This window comes from Cervus elaphus, chromosome 16 (assembly GCF_910594005.1).
Source record: "Cervus elaphus chromosome 16, mCerEla1.1, whole genome shotgun sequence".
Taxonomy (NCBI): domain Eukaryota; kingdom Metazoa; phylum Chordata; class Mammalia; order Artiodactyla; family Cervidae; genus Cervus; species Cervus elaphus.
The window spans coordinates 20548980-20568131 of NC_057830.1; the positions used below are offsets into that span (position 1 = coordinate 20548980).

General features: G+C 41.0%; 1 protein-coding gene and 1 long non-coding RNA gene across 4 annotated transcripts in view; one reads left to right on the forward strand and one right to left on the reverse strand.

Moving 5' to 3' along the window:
- LOC122709949 overlaps positions 1-19152 on the forward strand; it is a 163980-nt gene that overhangs the window by 50866 nt on the left and 93962 nt on the right. The gene's annotated exons all lie outside the window — the stretch shown is intronic.
- The window catches only part of PLPPR1 (phospholipid phosphatase related 1), a 552374-nt gene that overhangs the window by 46276 nt on the left and 486946 nt on the right, over positions 1-19152 (reverse strand). For both annotated transcript variants that reach the window (XM_043927332.1, XM_043927331.1), the window contains one exon: positions 3325-3513. In XM_043927332.1, coding sequence (XP_043783267.1) covers positions 3325-3513 — 189 coding nt within the window. The remainder of the gene's footprint in view (positions 1-3324; positions 3514-19152) is intronic.

A 19152-nucleotide genomic window follows, 5' to 3' on the forward strand; every position in this document is an offset into this window, starting at 1 on the left:
ATGGATTTACATGTGTTCCCCATCCTGAATGCCCCTCCCACCTCCCTCCCTTAAAGCTGACTGAACATCTCTACTCAGGTTATCTCCTTAACATAAATTCAAGGAATGGAATTAATGGGTCCAAAGTTTATAAAACTCTTGTACATCTTTGACCAGCTGCTCTTCAAAAAGAAAATGCCAGCTTGCATTTTTAATGACCAGTTTCTTTAAAAATATTATTTGTTTATTTTTGGCCGCACTGGGTCTTCATTGCCTTGCACGGGCTTTCTCCAGCTGTGGGGAGCAGGAACTACTGTGTTGTGGCGCATGGACTTCTCATCACAGAGGCTTCTTTTGTGTAGCGTGGCTCTAGGGTACATGGGCTCAGTAGTTGTGGCTCCTGGGCTCTAGAACACAGGCTCAATAATGGTGGCGCAAGGGCCTAGCTGCTCCATGGTGTGTGATATCTTCCTGGATCAGGGATGAAACCCATGTCTCCTACATTGGCAGGTGAATTCCCCACCACTGAGCTACCAGGGAAGCCCCTCAGTTTACGTTTTGACTCAAATTGTATGAAAGTACTTATACCTTTAACAACACAGGTTATACTTCTTTAAAGCACTTGCCAATTTTACATGGGGAAAATTCTGGACTTTAAAAAATGACTTTTCTGTGATAATTCATGAGTTTAGAAATGTTTGTGTGCATATAATTTATTTTGTTAATTGTCTATTTTTGTCCTTGCCCGTTTTTATTTTGGGAAGCTCATCTTTTTAAGTAGTAAGAATATTTACATGGGAGTCTCATATTCTGCAAGTATTTTTGCAGTCTTTATTTACCTTTTATTTTGGTAGAAATGCTTATTTTTCAGGTAAACTTATCAGTCCTCTTCCATCTGCTTGTATTAACATTCCTAATGCTTTTGTGGATGTGTATGTAGACTTTCTAAGTGTTTGAAATCCCTATTTTTCTTGCTTTATAATATGCATTGAAAAGCTTTCTGCTTATTTTAAGGCTCTGGAACAGTTTATGTAGTTACTGACTTTCTATGCCTTGAAATTTTGAAGGAATTTATATTATAGTTATGTGTCTCCAATGAAATGAGATAAATTTTAGACAGTTTAAAATTTTCTCTGTTGTTATTCACCTATTCAGTTTTCTACTTCTATTAAAGGCATTGTTAAAAAGTTACATTTTCATAGAATATTATCGATTTTATTGAGAGGTAAGCATGTATTGACATAGAGCTGAATATACAATTTTAACAAAACTATAGTACAGACTTTTAAACATTTATATATTTTTGCTTATATATTTTTTCTCTTTTTTTTAACTTTTGTCTTTCTTATGTTAGACCAAGGGGATTGTACATTTTATTTATCAGTCCTATTGTTTTCTGATTCATTGATTTGTTCATAATTTTTATTGATCTGCTTCCTTTGCTTTCCTTGTTTTTCTTTTTTTTAAAGGAAAAATGTCTCTATGATTACAAAAAGTAATTGTAGGAGAGCCCAGGCAATATATTTCCTGGTACTAGCAAGAAGATAGGTAAATGTTAGTAAGTCAATGGATCTCTCAGGGATTCCAGTCTGAGAACATGAAATAATGGTATGTTTATGGGACAGGAGAAACCAGGACCTGAGTCCAGCTAAGCCCAGTGCCTCTGGTTAGAGCCGCCATTAAACCATTCCAGATAGAACCCAATGTAGCCTCTAGGCTTTACCTGGGGAGCGAATTGTGTCATCTTTTGAGATGCCTGGAAGTGGGGCTTTTATGCTTTCTCTTAGTCCCTGGGCTGGTGAGAAGGGAAAGTTAAGAGGGGCACATCCCCTATCACTCTAAACAGGAAGTGTCACCAGCGTCTCATGGAATCACTAAACAGGAGGTGTGACTAGGGTCTCCATGGAGTCTCCTCTGCAGGGAGAGGAAGTTCGTCTGTGATCCTGAAGGAGGTGAAGATCAGTTTCCAGTTTTTCTTTGTTTCCTCTACTTCTAACCAGTTAGTGCATGCTAGACACTGTGCCAAGTATTTGTATGAAGCATCTTCAGTCTTGATAACTCCGTGAACTAACCAGTCACATTATCTCCATTTTGGGGGGCAGAGGGGAAGGGAACAGTACAGTGACTTGCCGGAAGTCACACAGACAGGAGGTCCTGTAGGTTGGACTGCAAAGCTTGTGTGTTTCACCACCATGAGAGATCCTGTTTTATCACAGCTGATCTTAACTCCTACTGCAGAGCTTTATCATTTAAGGGGGAGCTTGTCAAGTCTAGAAAAAATGATAAAAATGAACTTAAAGTACTCATTATGTGCATATTCTCTTCTAAATTCGATTCCATTTCTCACCTTAAAGCAAGGAAAACATGTGTATGGAAAACAATACTTGAACTGAACATCTGAGTAATTAGTACATTCCTCAGCATGCCAATGAGTATTTTTATTATTGTCCCAAAGAGATGGGAGTGGGGGATGAGGGAGAAAGAGTAGGGGAGGAGGGAAAGTTGAGGGGGAGGAATCTTTGGAAGAAAAAAGGGGTGAATGATAACTGAGATCACATCCCAAATAATCTGACCCCATAGCATGTACAAAGAAATGTTTATTTTAAAATACAAAGTCATTTTTTAAGTTAAAATTAAGATGTCTAAGTGTTAAATCACTTTACTAGACAATACAGATCTGTGAGTTATGCTTTTGAAACAGTCTCCCTAGAGAACTGCTGGGCCTTTTTTTTTTTCCCCTCATGAGAGAGAAGAGTGCAATCAATGAAGGTAAAGTTGCAACTTAATTGAATGTCAAGCAACGTGAGCAGAATCAGCTGCCCAGAATAAATCACGGCAAATCAGGTCGAGTGATTTCTCTCATCTCTGGCCTCTCTGGAAATTCAGTCAGAAGGACAGGAGATGCAGGCTGGAGGGGGGCGGGGAAGGATTCTGTCCCACTCTGACTTGAGTCTTTATATTGAGGCCAGCATTTACATTCCAACCTCTTCTGAATACACACATAGCAAGCCATACATTTTTTTTTCAAGAGCACAATTAAGTATAGCACAATGCTATACTTAACATGGCAGCCACTCATGACTATTGACTTACATATTCAGACATACTTTAAAAATTATATATATTTCAATTCAGGCACCAAAAAGCAAAAGCCACCTGTAAAAGACAAGGCCTACTTAGATGAGATTTTATGCAGGGCTCTACTCACTCTATTTTGACCAGAAAAGGACACATCTAGTAAGGCTGCTGCTGTAAGCCCAGGAAGAGAGGAAAGAGGAGAAAAGGCAGACAGAAAATGTTGTTTAGGACCCGACAGCAAAGAAGGAAATCTCTTTCTGTACTTACAATAGCAGTTGGGGTGGCAGCCAGCACGCAGTAGAGCAGCAGAGGGGTGATGAAGCTTTCCTCCTCTGTCCCCGGGTAAGGCTTCATTAGGTCTCCATCCTGACAGAAGAATCCTTGGATATGCACCTGAAAAGTGTCAGTGCATTCGAAGTAGTAGGCAAGCAGCACTGTCCCAGCCATGATGACAAGCTGAAAATACAGCATGGCCACACAGAGACATTAGCAGGGCTTCGGAGCCGCGCCCGCCCCTCTGAGCACACTCCCTCCATCACCCGGCAGCTCTCCTCGTGCTGGTACTTGCAAGGGTGTGCGTGTCTGGCTCCACGTGCGGCGGGCTCAGGGAGTGTGTGCTTACTTGTCTGCCTTGTAACATCTGTTATATAAACCTCCCAGCAAATAAGAACGGCTCCCATCTGAGAGGCAGACCACAGCATCACTTGTAGAGAGACCCAGCTTCTCCTGCCCCCCCGCCCCCGCCCCGCCCAAAGGATGCGTGGGAACCAAGGCAATGCTGTCATACAGGACAGAGGTGAAAAGTCAAAGGACAGTGGCATGTGAATTGGCCAGATGTAGCATGAGATCTGCTCATGGAAAATTTCAGGAAATATTAGAGATAAACTTACCTTATTATAAAGTATTAGAGGCAGGTAAATGATGAACGAATGAACAAATGAATGAATGATCAGGAAAGCTAAAGCCTAGAAAAGGTTAAGGGAAATTTTCAGAACCACACCCTAAATTAATGGCATGGATAAGAATATCATACAGGTATCCTATATCAGTCATAACTCTTATCCTTTTCCAAAAAGGTATTATTACCTTTATTCCAAAAATAAAGGTAAGGCTTTTCTACCTTTAATAAAGGCTTTCTATCAGTCAATAAAGGACTTTGCCTGATGATCACATCTTATTCTATATGTACTTCATAAGGTTTGGACACAAAGAGGGATACAATTTTATCCTTTCGTTTAGCTCAGACATGTCCCAGATACTCACTGAGGTTTAGATGAAGCCTTTGATAGGTGTGAGGAGTTGGGGGAGTGTGGAAACACCATTATTTTCCTCATTTACAATAGAAACACCAAAATGGCAAGATGAGATGGCGATAAAGGTAGACAGAAAAGAGGTCTTTAAGATCATGACATTACAGAAAATTAAGCTGGAAAAGACCTTGGAAATCTTCCCGTATAAAACCTTTATTTCATAGATGAGCAAATAGAGGCCCAGCAAGGAGAACTAACTACTGCTGGATTATCCAATAAGTAAACTAAACATGTGCTCATGCTGACAATCAGCAAAGCAAGGAAACTGAAATGGAGAAAAAGTATTTTAAAATGTTGATTTGTTTAAAAGTATCAAAGTAATCATTTTGGGAAAAATTAGAACTTGGTAGAAGGCAATGGCAACCCACTCCAGTACTCTTGCCTGGAAAATCTCATGGACAGAGGAGCCTGGTAGGCTGCAGTCCATGGGGTTGCGAAGAGTCAGACATGACTGAGTGACTTCACTTTCACTTTTCACTTTCATGCATTGGAGAAGGAAATGGCAGCCCACTCCAGTGCTCTTGCCTGGAGAATCCCTGGGACAGTGAAGCCTGGTGGGCTGCCGTCTATGGGGTCGTACAGAGTCGGACATGACTGAAGTGACAGCAGCAGCAGTGTGTCTTTTACGGCTTAAAAATTGTTTCTGTGTGGAAGTACATAAGCGGCAGGGAGGAAGAAGTGTAATCTTTGAGGGTTTAGTCTCCAGTTTTTATTCCAGCCTTGGAGTGACTAACCTAAGGTCACGTAGCTAGTTAGTGTTAGACCCAGGACAAGAAACCCACGTTTTCTGATCTCCAGGGGGCAAAACACCTGTCATGGAGTGGAAATCACCTCCTATGCAAGTTATGGGGGGAGGCAAGGCAGCTCAGTTCTCATGCAGAGAGGCACTGTTTGTCATCTTTATCCACATCCATGTCCATTTCTTTAGCCACAACACCGGAGCAGAGCCTCGCACTCTGCCCACTCTTTCACACCAGGCACAGTCTCTGCCTCTGGGAAGTTAGCTTTGCGATTCCTCCTCCTCATTGTCTTTAGGGGTCATTTGGATTAAGAATCTTCCCCAGTCTTCCATTTTCTCTAATTCAGTGCCTTTCCTCTTTGGTTCAGAAGCCTTGAATTATCTCTGGCTGCACTGACTTCAAACTCCTAACCATCCTGCTATAAAGGTCTGTAGGCTCCAAATCATACTTTCCAATCACTCTCATACCCAGCATGTTTCTGGCTCTATAAGGATTATATTCCATTATCTGACGCTTGCTACCTTCCTCCCCAGTGGACCTTCTGTCACAACTTCTGACCATCCAGTAATCTCTAGACGTTTGCCTGTGTTTCTCAGTGCCTGAAGTCGTTTATTGGCCTGTGTAAATTACCAGTGCTCGTGCCACCATCTCTACTGTTTCAAGCATTTTCTTTCTTTCCTCTTTAACACAAACTTGGATACAGATGTTTCCTAGAAGGATGAGAAATAGGTGCTCCCAAGCTGCCCCAGTGAATGGTGCTCTTGCCAGCAGCTAGTTTATAAAGTCAAGGCCATGATGTCTCTGTTTCTCTTCTGTTGCCCTGCTCAGTTGAATTGACTGGATGGGAAGGAAGATGGCCAGCTGACCTGAATGTTTTGGAGTGAACACTAGGATTCCAACAGTGTGGGGGCTCTGCCTCTATTTCTGTTTTCTGCACAGGCCTGATCTGATTTCTGTTTATGTTATCCATGTGGCAGGAAACACATTTTCTCTCTCTCTCAGCTTCATTAGTCCTTAGGAGAAATGTGCTTGGAGAACAGGCAGATCAATGGGGGCTTTTTGGATAAAACAAACATAAATAAATGGCATCTAGCTTCCTCTATTGAGGAGGAATGTTATATTTTATTAGGTGCATTTGTGCTACGACTTCCATTTAAAAGAGAAAAGGTAAAGGGAAGTAAATGATAGCAAAATTGTGTGTGTGTGTATATATATACACATATATATATATGTGATCTATATACAAATGACCTATATATATGTGTGTGTATATATATAATCATACATATATATACACATTATATATGTATACATTATACATATACATATACATTATACTTATATAATGTATGTGTGTTCATGTTAGGTCACTTTAGTCGTGTCTGACTCTATGCAACCCTATGGACTGTAGCCTACCAGGCTCCTTTGTCCATGGGATTCCCCAGGCAAGGATACTGGAGTGGGTTGCCATGCCCTCCTCCAGGGGATCTTCCCAACCCAGAGATTGAACCCAGGTCTCCCGCATTGCAGGCAGTTTCTTTACCATGAGCACAGGCTTCTTTTCTCTTGAATGTTCTCTCGTGAAAGAAAGTGAAAATGAAGTCACTCAGTCGTGTCTGACCCTTGGTGACCCCATGAACTGTAGCCTACCAGGCTCCTCCATCCATGGGATTTTCCAGGCAAGAATACTGGAGTGGGTTTCCATTTCCTTCTCCAGGGGATCTTCCTGACCTAGGGATCAAACCCGGGTCTCCCACACTGTAGGCAGATCTTTACTGTCTGAGCCACCAGGGAATCCAGCTTTCTCTCGTGACCATGTGTTAAAAACAAGAGCAGGAACAGGAGCAGCATGTTGATTCTGCTTCCATGGGCAAACTCACAGCATGGATGGCACACAGTTAGCTGTCAGCATCCTCCCTTCCTCCTGCCTCTCCTGGGCCACATTCATCACTGTCTAGGTTTGTGTCAGTCGTGCCAGCTGGCACCCTCGCTGTCTGCGCTGCCTTCTCCAGCCCCAGCTAGGGAGGCCTGGAGGGCGGCCATAATGTTGGCGTCACATGAGCAGATGGCGAGGCTGTGCCGGACCCAAGGGCTGGTGGCAGGGTTGACGATACCAGTGTGAAAAGAGCAGTTAAGGCTGTGGGGAGATAAGGTGTCAGGAGCTCCCGTATCAGGGATTCTCCTCAGCTGTCACTTCCTAAGAATGACAACTCGATATGTGAGGATGCATGAAGTCCTGATCATTCTATGAAGATTCAGAAGGCAGCAGCCAGCAGTTTATGAGAAGCAACTTCTCGGAGTCGACAGTCCTGTGTTTCTACCCCAGCCCTCTGCTGATGGGAGAAAAGTTAAGGTCACAGAGGGGTAACTGGGAAGGTCACAAAGCTGAGAGGAGAGACTGAGATGACAGATACATTTTCCTTTGGTTGGTAAAGTCTGAAGAAATTGTGGACCACTAATTTATACAACTTATAAAAATTTTTTATAAAAACTTTATACAAATTTATTATAATTTATAAAGGAGATCAGTCCTGGGTGTTCATTGGACGGATTGATGCTGAAGCTGAAACTCCAATACTTTGGCCACCTCATGCGAAGAGTTGACTCATCAGAAAAGACCCTGATGCTGGGAGGGATTGGTTGTAGGAGGAGAAGGGGACGACAGAGGATGAGATGGCTGGATGGCATCACCGACTCGATGGGCATGAGTTTGAGTAAACTCCGGGAGTTGGTGATGGACAGGGAGGCCTCATGTGCTGCGGCTCATGGGGTCGCAAAGAGTCGGACATGACTGAGTGACTGAACTGAACTGAACTGAATTTATACAATAGGATACAAGCTAGGAGAGCAGGGGACAGATAATGGTGTATGACTCATATGAGTGAGTAAAACTGTGTGTGTGTGTCCAGGGATGTAGGGGCAGACTTATGATGTGGGGATGAGAGGACTGGTATCTGGTTTGGAGTGTAAAGGGGATATTTTTATTTTAAGATTTATTTTTATTTATTTATTTGGCTGTGTCAGTCTTGGTTGCAGCATGTGGGATCTAGTTCCCTGACCAGGGATCAAACCTGGGCCTCCTGCATTGGAAGCTTGGACCCTTAGCTTCTGGACACCAGGGAAGTCCCTAAAGGGCATATTTTGAACTGAGGGATCCTAGTGCTAAGTGACCAATCATCTCAGTTTGCCCAGGACCAACGGGTATCCTGGGATGTGGGACCTATCAGTGCTAACATGGAGATGTTTGTGTGTCTTGAACAAATTGGGGTGCTCAGTCACTCTACCTGAGGCAATGAATGCTTCCCTCCCCCAAAAGCTTTCTTATTCTGGTCTTGCCAGAAGTGATTGAGATCAGTGCCAATTAATCAGCCAACCAACAACTGTTTCTGAAAACTGTCTCTGCATTCAGTTCTGAACTAAGTGTAGTGAAGGTGAGGAATTCTCAGATATGCTCTCTAATCTCAAGTCATTTGTGACCCAACTGAGGAGCACATGTCAACACAGGAAACAGACAGTGATCTGTAGGAGGGTGTCAGTTGATACCAAGCTGGGGTTCATATATGGTTGGTGACCTAGTAGGGCTGGGTGTTGACAGAAGGAGAGCAAGGGAAGGGGCTGCTGTGTAGAGGAGGAGAGAGGGCAAGGGGGTGGAGAAGGCAGAGTGGTGTGTGGTCAGGATATTGATTTTGACTAAGCCCCAGGGACATATGTTCAATTCCACAGAGAGAGAGAATAAAGGATACTCTGAGCAGAAGGAATGTTGCATCAGAGCTTAGATGATCAGATCTGGCATGGTTGCGATGCAGAAGCAAAGTCTTAGTCAAGGGATAGTACACATTAAAGATTTGCATATTGTTCAGTACCGGCAAAGTATGTTAGGCACCAAGGTCAGTAGCTGCACAAAACAACTGGGGTGGGAAACCCCCAAGTGGTACTGATGGACAAGATAGTAAGCTGGAGGGGAAACACCTGAGAAAACTGATTGTGAGCCCCGTGAGACCTCACTGGGAACCCTTAGATATAAAAGTGATGCTTTGAGAGGAACTGGAAGTCTTCCATAATTACAGGGGAAAGAGCCAAGGAGAAACGGAAGGAGTAGGAGATGGGGGAGATGGTGATGATAAAGGTGATGATCTATACTATGCATGTCTTGGGAACTGTCCTAAGCACATACCATAAATCAACTATTTTCTCTGTGCTCAACCAACCAAAATGGTACACATTATTTCCATTTTATAGAAGAGGAAACAGAAGCCCGGAGAGATAACATGAATTATATAAGGTCACATAACTTGGCTGAATCTAGAATTACTACTGTAATTATGATGTATTTCTTCACACAAACTCTGCCAGCCTGGGGAAAATCAGGTTAGAAACATGTCAGCATAATATTAAGGGCTAAACCATGTGCTACAGACTTAAGTACTTAAAAAAATTTTGTTTGACTGTGCTGGGTCTTAGTTGCGGCATGTGGGATCTAGTTCCCTGACTAGGGATAGAACCTGGGCCCCTGCATTGGGAGTGTGAAGTCTTAGCCACTGGATCACCAGGGAGGTCCCCAGGCTTGAGTACTTTATTCAAATGTCTCCTGGAATCAATGTCTTCATCTGTATGAAGGTCAATAATAACTCATAAATATGCCCTGAGGCATGTTTATATATTCTCATTTTGTTTCAAAAAGAAGTTGTACCAACTTCTACCAAATAAAGTAAGCAAGCATCAATGAACTGTTGGCACAGAAGAAATAAATATGGAGACAGGAATTACATCCTTGAGTATAAGTTGTCTAATAGTCAACACAATAAGGAATTACTGGTCAGTTTGACATTTCATGGTAACTATAAGATAAAAACCAACCAATGGTTAAATAAAGGTAAGTAGAATCTTTCTGATAGAGTGACTGGACAGAAATTCATCCTGGGTCCTCACAAGCGACATGATAAACAGTGACCATGCTGAGAATGACTGTGCTGTTCCTTACATGGGATTTCATATCAACTCTTAACATAGGTTGATGACATCACATTAAAGCTAAATGCACAAAAACAATACTGTGAGATAGAAGGGAGGAGGTGTGGGTGTCATGATTCAGTGTAGGTTAAACTTGAGAGATATACAGCACAATGAAAGGTTAAGGCTGTCTAGGCTGGAAACCCACTCTGCTGCTTTCTAGGAATGTGACAAATTCCTGTGCCTCTGTTTCTTCATTAATAAAGTGAAGGGGCTAGTAATACTATAGCACTTACCTCTTCAGGTCTTTGTGCAGATTAAATGAGGACTGTGTAGTATTTAGAGCAATATCTGACTCAATAGTAAGCATGTTCTAGAAGAATGCCCAGACTGTGTATTCTTCCACATTCTTTCCTATAGTTTCTCTCAGATTAGGTATTTAAAAATTAGGGTAGCAGTGAATTAGATACTACCTTTTCATAAGTATTCTGCTAGTGAAACACAGATCCACATATTTTTTAAAAAATGGATTTCATTGTTTAATGATACTACAATGTCATGAACCTCCGTCCATAGTTCATCAGGCACTCTATCAGATCTAGTCCCTTAAATCTATTTCTCACTTCTATGGTATAATCATAAGGGATTTGATTTAGGTCATACCTGAATGGTCTAGTGGTTTTCCCCACTTTCTTCAATTTAAGTCTGAATTTGGCAATAAGGAGTTCATGATCTGAGCCACAGTCAGCTCCCAGTCTTGTTTTTGCTGACTGTATAGAGCTTCTCCATCTTTGGCTGCAAAGAAGATAATCAGTCTGATTTCAGTGTTGACTATCTGGTGATGTCCATGTGTAGAGTCTTCTCTTGTATTGTTGAAAGAGGGTGTTTGCTATGACCAGTGCATTCTCTTGGCAGAACTTTATTAGCCTTTGCCTTGCTCCATTCTGTACTCCAAGGCCATATTTGACTGTTACTCCAGGTGTTTCTTGACTTCCTACTGTTGCATTCCACTCCCCTATAATAAAAAGGACATCTTTTTTTGGGTGTTAGTTCTAAAAGGTCTTGTAGGTCTTCATAGAACCATTCAACTTCAGCTTCTTCAGCATTACTGGTCGGGGCATAGACTTGGATTACCGTGATATTGAATGGTTTGCCTTGGAAATGAACAGAGATCATTCTGTCATTTTTGAGATTGCATCCAAGTACTGCATTTCGGACTCTTTAGTTGACTATGATGGATACTCCATTTCTTCTAAGGGATTCCAGCCCATAGTAGTAGATATAATGGTCATCTGAGTTAAATTCACCCATTCCAGTCCATTTTAGCTCGCTGATTCCCAGACTGTCGACATTCACTCTTGCCATCTCCTGTTTGACCAAAGAATGCTCAAACCACTGCACAATTGTTCTCATTTCACATTCTTCACATGGAGAAGGAAAAGGCAACCCACTCCAGTATTCTTGCCTGGAAAATTCCATGGTCAGAGGAACCTGGTGGGCTTCAGTCCTTGGGGTTGCAAAGACTCGGCCATGACTGAGCACATCAGCACACGCTAGTAAGTAATGCTCAACATTCTCCAAGCCAGGGTTCAGCAGTACATGAACCGTGAACTTCCAGATGTCCAAGCTGGTTTTAGAAAAGGCAGAGTAACCAGAGATCAAATTGCCAACATTTGCTGGATCATCAAAAAAGCAAGAGAGTTCCCGAAAAACAATCTACTTTTGCTTTATTGACTATGACAAAGCCTTTGACTGTGTGGGTCACAATAAACTGGGGAAAATTCTGAAAGAGATGGGAATACCAGACCACCTGACCTGCCTCTTGAGAAACCTGTATGCAGTTCGGGAAGCAACAGTTAGAACTGGACATGGAACAACAGACTGGTTCCCAATAGGAAAAGGAGTACGTCAAGGCTGTACATTGTCACCCTGCTTATTTAACTTATATGCAGAGTACATCATGAGAAACGCTGGGCTGGAAGAAGCACAAGCTGGAATCAAGATTGCCAGGAGAAATATCAATAACCTCAGATATGCAGATGACACCACCCTTATGGCAGAAAGTGAAGAGGAACTAAAGAGCCTCTTGATGAAAGTGAAAGAGGAGAGTGAAAAATTTGGCTTAAAGCTCAACATTCAGAAAACTAAGATCATGGCATCTGGTCCCATCACTCCATGGCAAATAGATGGGGAAACAGTGGCTGACTTTATTTTTCTGGGCTCCAAAATCACTGCAGATGGTGATTGCAGCCATGAAACTAAACGACACTTACTCCTTGGAAGGAAAGTTATGACCAACCTAGACAGCATATTAAAAACCAGCGACATTACTTTGTCAGCAAAGGTCCATCTAGTCAAGGCTATGGTTTTTCCAGTGGTCACGTATGGATGTGAGAGTTGGACTATAAAGAAAGCTGAGCGCCAAACAATTGGTGCTTTTGAACTGTGGTGTTGGAGAAGACTCTTGAGAGTCCCTTGGTCTGCAAGGAGATCCAACCAGTCCATCCTAAAGATCAGTCCTCGGTGTTCATTGGAAGGACTGATGTTGAAGCTGAAACTCCAATACTTTGGGCACCTCATGCGAAGAGCTGACTCATTGGAAAAGACCCTGATGCTGGGAAAGATTGAGGGCAGGAGAAGAAGGGGACGATAGAAGATGAGATGGTTGGATGGCATCACCGACTCAATGGACATGGGTTTGGGTGAACTCTGGGAGTTGGTGGTGGACAGGGAGGCCTGGCCTGCTGTGGTTCATGGGGTCACAAAGAGTCGGACACGACTGAGCGACTGAATTGACTGATACCATAGTGTTATTTTTAGAGTGGACTAGTGGAAGGAACGTTTGATCAGTCTGCTCTCTGTAGGACAAATCTTTTAACCTTTTCTCATTCTGGTTTCTTCTGTGAGGAAAGGCTGAATTACTTTTCAGGGTTGTAATAAGAACTGAGGATATTATACATAAATTTGATGACAGTATTTTGGCACATAGTACATGCTTAATAAATGACATCCCTCATCATTATTAGCTTCATTTAGGGATACTGTATCTTAACATGTCCTTTTTTATGCTGGGTTTCTAAACTGAAGGTATGAAACCATTAGTGGATTGTGAAACAAATGTACAGTTTGGGGTTCAGCCAGAATTTTGTAGGGAAAAAGAACAGAAAAGAATTGAATATATCAGAGAGTTTTACATATAGTAAGACAAGTCTCTTTAAAAATTTTTATTAAAGTATGCTTGACTTACAATGTTGTGTTAATTTCTTTTGTACAGCAAAGTGACTCAGTTATACACATGTATATTATTTTTCATATTTTCCCCCTTTTGGTTTATTATAAGATATTGAATATAGTTCCCTGTGCTATTCAGTAGGACCCTGTTTTTTAGTCATCTGATATATACTAGTTTGCACCTGCTAATCCCAAACTCCCAGTCCTAAGGACGAGTGTTTTTATGTGAAACTTTTTTTAAGTACACAACATATAGGCAGAAGGAGAATGATATATATTTCTTTCTTTCAGTTCTATTTTTAAAAATCTTTCAATAAAATGGGATTTTATTAGATACCTGTCTCATCATAAGCAAGTTCCTTATACTTCAGTGACTAAGACATGTAAGTTCAAATCCCAAATCTAGTAATTACTACTATATGTCTTTGAACCAATTGCTTAACCTGTCTATGCCTTAGTTTCCTCACCTGTGAAATGCTCATGAGAGTAGTAAGAGAACTATATGATTTAGTACGTCAAAACCACTTACCTGTCAATACTCGTGGAAATGTATATCAAAAAGAGTAAATTTTTATCATATGTAAATTTAAAAATACATTAAAAATGCCTCCACTGAGTAGGCACTCAATAGGCACTCAATAACTGTTAAACCTAAGTAGAATATACATTGTTTTCTGAATGAGCAAATAATACCACATGCATTAAAATACATGAGAATGTAAAATCATTGCATTAGCCAAGACTGAATGATCAACTAGTTTTTCCATGTACAAAAGACAGAAAAGATGCTTCTTAACAAGCATCTTATTTCTACAAATAGGAATTTTCAAAAGTCAAACTGTTCTTAGTTTGCTATTTGCAAAGGATATCTTCTCTTAAGAAATGACAAGATAAAAATATTAAGCAATTAGTCTTCTTTTGTCAGTGCATTTGATTCTTAATTGTCTATTTTTTATTCTGAAAGATTTTTAAAATTATTGTGGTAAGAACACTTAAAATGAGATCTACCTTCTTAACAAATATTTAAGAATACCATTATGTTATTGATGACTATAGGTCCAATGTACAGCAGATTTTTAGAGCTTATTCCCCTCTTTTTTTGAGCTGTATAATACTTTGGTAATCAATACCATAGGAAATGGATGGATGCAGCATTTCTAACATTTAAAAAATAAATACACCTCTGGTCACATTGCTGTCAGCTTTCATAGGGACTGAGACAGACTGCATCTGTCTGTGCTGATCCTCTGGTATTTTTCTGGAGAAAAAACATCACTTCTAGATAGTGCCAACAGAGCTTAAATCCCTGGGAGCTGAACTCAGTACCCTGAATCTTCATACCTGTTGATTAGTAACTCTCCATTTCCCCCTCAGTCCAGGATCTTTTAATTAGTACGCAATTAAGTTATGGTTAACCATGACATCCTCATGTAAAAACTGAAAAACTTACTGTATATTGACCAGGGTATATATGAGAATTCATTCCTTTTTTAAGGAGAACCAAAGGTATACCCGTAGGCAAGGATGTAGATGAAATGAGATTGTTCAGTTATTCAACTAGTATTCAGTGAGTGCCTACTACATACAGACACTGGGGGTTTTCAGTTGTTGACAAAACTGAAAAACAAATAACAAAACTTATAAAACAGACATGATTTTTGGACTCATGGGGCTGTCTGTGGGGGAGACAGATATGAAAGCAAACCCAAAGGAATGAGAATAATGACTCCCATTGACTGAGCACATAGCTAAGTATGTGCTTTGAAATGTATTGTTACATGATACTCATGCCACCCTGTGAGATGATGAGTCACGCTCATTTAAAGCAGAGTACATTTATCAAAGCTCACAGAACTAGTGAATGGTGGGGTAGGATTTGAACCCCTGGTGTCACTTAAGCATAATGAGATGATGTCTGTAAAATGCTTAGCCTAATGACTTCTCAGCACTGAGTGAGTGCTCAGTCCTTCCTTTCTCATATTCTTTGATTTCTATTCACTTGTCCTTTTCAATGGGCATGGGGTAAGAGTGGGTGTTGACTGATCACTTCCCACCCAGAGCTCTCCTTTCCTAGTATTTAATTAATTTGTCTGTTTTAGGTCTTAGTCGTGGCGCACAGGCTCTTTGTTGCAGCAGAGTGCTCTGCCTGTTTTCCTCTCAGGGCTTTATAGTGTCTGGCCTTACATTTAGGCCTTTGACCCATTTTGAGTTTATTTTTATGTATGCTGTTAGAGAATGTTCTAATTTCATTCTTTTACATGTAGCTGTCTAGTTTTCACAAGACCATTTGCTGAAGAGACTGTCTTGTCTCCATTGTATATTCTCGCCTCCTTTGTCATAGATTAATTGGCCATAGGTCTGTGGATTTATCTCTGGGCTTTCTATCCTGTTCCATATATATTTGGATCTTTATTTCTTTTTTTATGCTAGGACAATACTGTCTTGATTACTGTAGCTTTGTAGTATAGTCTGAAGTCAGGGGGTATTTCTCCAGCTCTGTTTTTCTTTCCCAGGCTTGCTTTGGCTGCTTGGGAGGTCTTTTGTGTTTCTATATAAATTAAAATTCTTTTGTCTTAGTTCTATGAAAAATGCTACTGGTAATTTGACAGGGATTGCACTGATTCTGTATATTGCCTTGGGTAGTATAGTCAGTTTGACAATTGGTTCTTCCAATCTAAGAACATGGTATATCTTTCCATCTGTTTGTGTCATCTTCAATTTCTTTTATCAGCATCTTATAGTTTTCAGAGTACAGATCTTTTATCTCCTTAGGTAGGTTTATTCCTATTTTATTCTTTTTGATGTGATGGTAAATGGGACTGTTTCCTTAATTTCTCTTTCTGATCTTTTATTGTTAGTGTATAGGGATGCAAGAGATTTCTGTGTATTAATTGTATCCTGCAACATTAGCAAATTAATTGATGAATACTCTAGTAGTTTTTTCTCTTTTTTTAGAATATTTATTTATTTGGCTGTGCTAGGTCTTAGCTGTGGCATGCAGGATCTTCAGTTGTGGCATGGGACCTCTTAGTTGTGGCATGTGGGATCTAGTTCCCCAACCAGGGATTGAACCTGGGCCCCTGCATTTGGAGCACAGAGTCTTAGCCACTGGACCAACCAAGGAACTACTAGACCTACCTTCTGGTAGTTAGACTTTTCTACTAGTTAGGATCCTCATTGGGATTTTCTTTGTTACTTGTTATAATTGGATGATGGATTGATGGAAGGAGGGAAGGAAGGATGGATGGATGGATGGATGTCACATCAAGAAGAGAAAATGACTGTGAGAGACAGGTGATGAGACAGGGGAAGGGTTATGTTGGCAATGACATCTGAGCTGGTTATATGGTACAGGAGAAGTTTATGGCCTTGAAGCTTAAAGACCCAGATACAATACTAGATACTCCATCGAGAGGCTTGGCTTCAGGTAATATACAGAATCTCTCCAAATCTGTTTCCTCATGTTTAAAATAGATTTATTTAACACTCAACTGTGAAAAATAAAATTAAAATATGTGAAAGGTAATGTTTAGCTCATAGCTTATAGTACTTGCTGGTAAAGGGGAGTTCTTTGCCATCCTTAGCCTCCTCATAGCAGAAAAAATAGCAGAATGTTTCTGGAAAACCTAATAAAAAAAAGTTACATAAAATCAACTGACCAGTCAGAAACACCAAAAGACTTAAGGTGCTACCCATATGCAGGGCCCCACTGCCCTGTGGGAGAAGGGTAAGCAAACACAGTCCTGTGTGACTTGGCTCTCAAAGATGACTTCAAGACTGAAGAAAGTGAGGACTGGATGAACTGTGCTCCCAGTTGAGTATCACAGGGAGGTGGCAATGGAAGCCATTTCCAAGGGCAGCTGGATGTGCCTTTGGTCAAGATGTTCCACATTTGGTCAGCACTCTCTGAGGTTACAAAGTAGGATCCAAAGAGGGGAGAAACCCCATAATTTGGAGAGGAAGTCCTGACTTTTGGTCTCTTCCTCTCACTGATTGGCTTCTAAGGAATTTGAAATGAGATTCACACACCTTTGTATGTCTTTGTTGACCAGCTCAGGACATGTTAAATCCAGGAGCTACAGGGCTAGGTGTGTGGCCACCTGAATCTGGAAAAGCCATGAGGGTTAATGCATGGTTTTTCAGAGGGAAAAGTAAAGGGGACATGTAAAACCAAGAGACCGTAAGGCCTGGAGAGAGAGAATAATTTTGGTTCTGATGGTTTTGCAGTTTTTGCTTTTAGTTTGTGCTGAGGGTTATCTGCTTTCTGGTTTTCTGTGAATTCACTTTTACTCTAATTTCAAAAGGTTTGGCTTCACATAATGCAGTTGGTTTTCTGTTCTATGAATCCAAAGAGCCATGATCAAAACAAGCTACCCTGTTGTTCTTAAAAGAGTTGGTCCTTTAGGGCACTTGAATGAGACCTCTGCTCTAAACCCACAAACACTCTTGGGTTCAACTTTCCCAGCGCCTGACTTCTTTGTGGGATTGAATATCATTGGATAAAAAGCTACAGGAATAACAAGTAGGTCATCTGAATGCCAGTCTTTAGACTCTAACACCAAAGGCCTCACTTCCTCTGGTGGAGGAAGGGGAGAAGGGTATAGATGTGAGAACAGGGCCTCTGGTGTGCCATCCACTCTAGTCAAAAGCACTGAAGAAAATCTTTAGAAACACGATTGCCCGAGCATCCAGAAGAGTTAGCTGTCCTCCACAAGAATGAAGACTTGTGTCATTTCTGACAGCCGAGACATAGGCAGCAGACTTATTAAGTGTATCAGTAGGTCCAAGGGGGTTTGAGTGGGCACAGGGAAGGAAAAAAATCTCATTAATCTGTGAGGATGAGGCCTTCTCAATTTTTAAAGAGCCAGTTGAAGAAATTACACTTATACTATAATTTCAAAAGGAAATGCAATTTTCTTTCCATCTTTAAAATTTCTTTCATTAATAATCAAAAGAGATTTTCAGTGAAAGAGATACAGGCTTAATCAGCAGGCACAGCCCCTGTGTGAACAAAGCCGGGTATCACAAGTGAATACATGAAGCCGGATTTGAATCATCATTACTGCAATCTTTGCTTTCTAACTGAACACTGATTTGCCTTCAGGGAGACTGATTTGATTTTCTGCCTAAAGAATCATTTTGGGTCTGCCTAGTCTGAAGGAAAAAGAGGACTTTATTCTTACTTCCTTTGGTCTATCCACACTATACTAATATCCACACTAAAATCCTAATTATGATGTTCCAAGTAAAGGTACCTTACTGAAGGACTTCAACTATTTAATCCACGTAATCAAAGGAAAATATAATAGGATAAGACTTCAGCCCAACAAAAGAAATTTGCTAGTCATTCTGGGCCCTTTTGTAATAGGATTAAGTTCTATGGGACTTCACCTTATCCTGTATTTTTCTTTATTTAGGGGTAAGGTCATGTAATGAGATTTTCATCATTAGGAATACTTTGGTATAGGAAGCCTCAGTATCCAAGAGGCAGTTATTGGTGGAAAGGAAATTAGTTTTAATAAAAAAGCCACCAATCAGGGAGAAGGCAGATTCATGTCCCCCCAAAACCAAATCTGAAGATTCTGCTCGGCCATGAAGTGTTTGTTTGTTTATTTATTTTTAACTGGGGAAGACAATTGCTTTACAATTTTTTTTCTTGGTTTCTGCTGTACAACAGTGTGAATTAGCCATACATATACATATATCCCCTCTCTCAAGAGCCTCCCTCCCTCCGCACCTCCCCGCCCCCCCCCCCCCCCCCCCCCAGATCATCACGGAGCACCTGGCTGAGCTCCTTGTGCCATACGGCAGCTTCCCACTAGCTATATTTTACACATGGTAATGTATAAATGTCAACGCTGCTC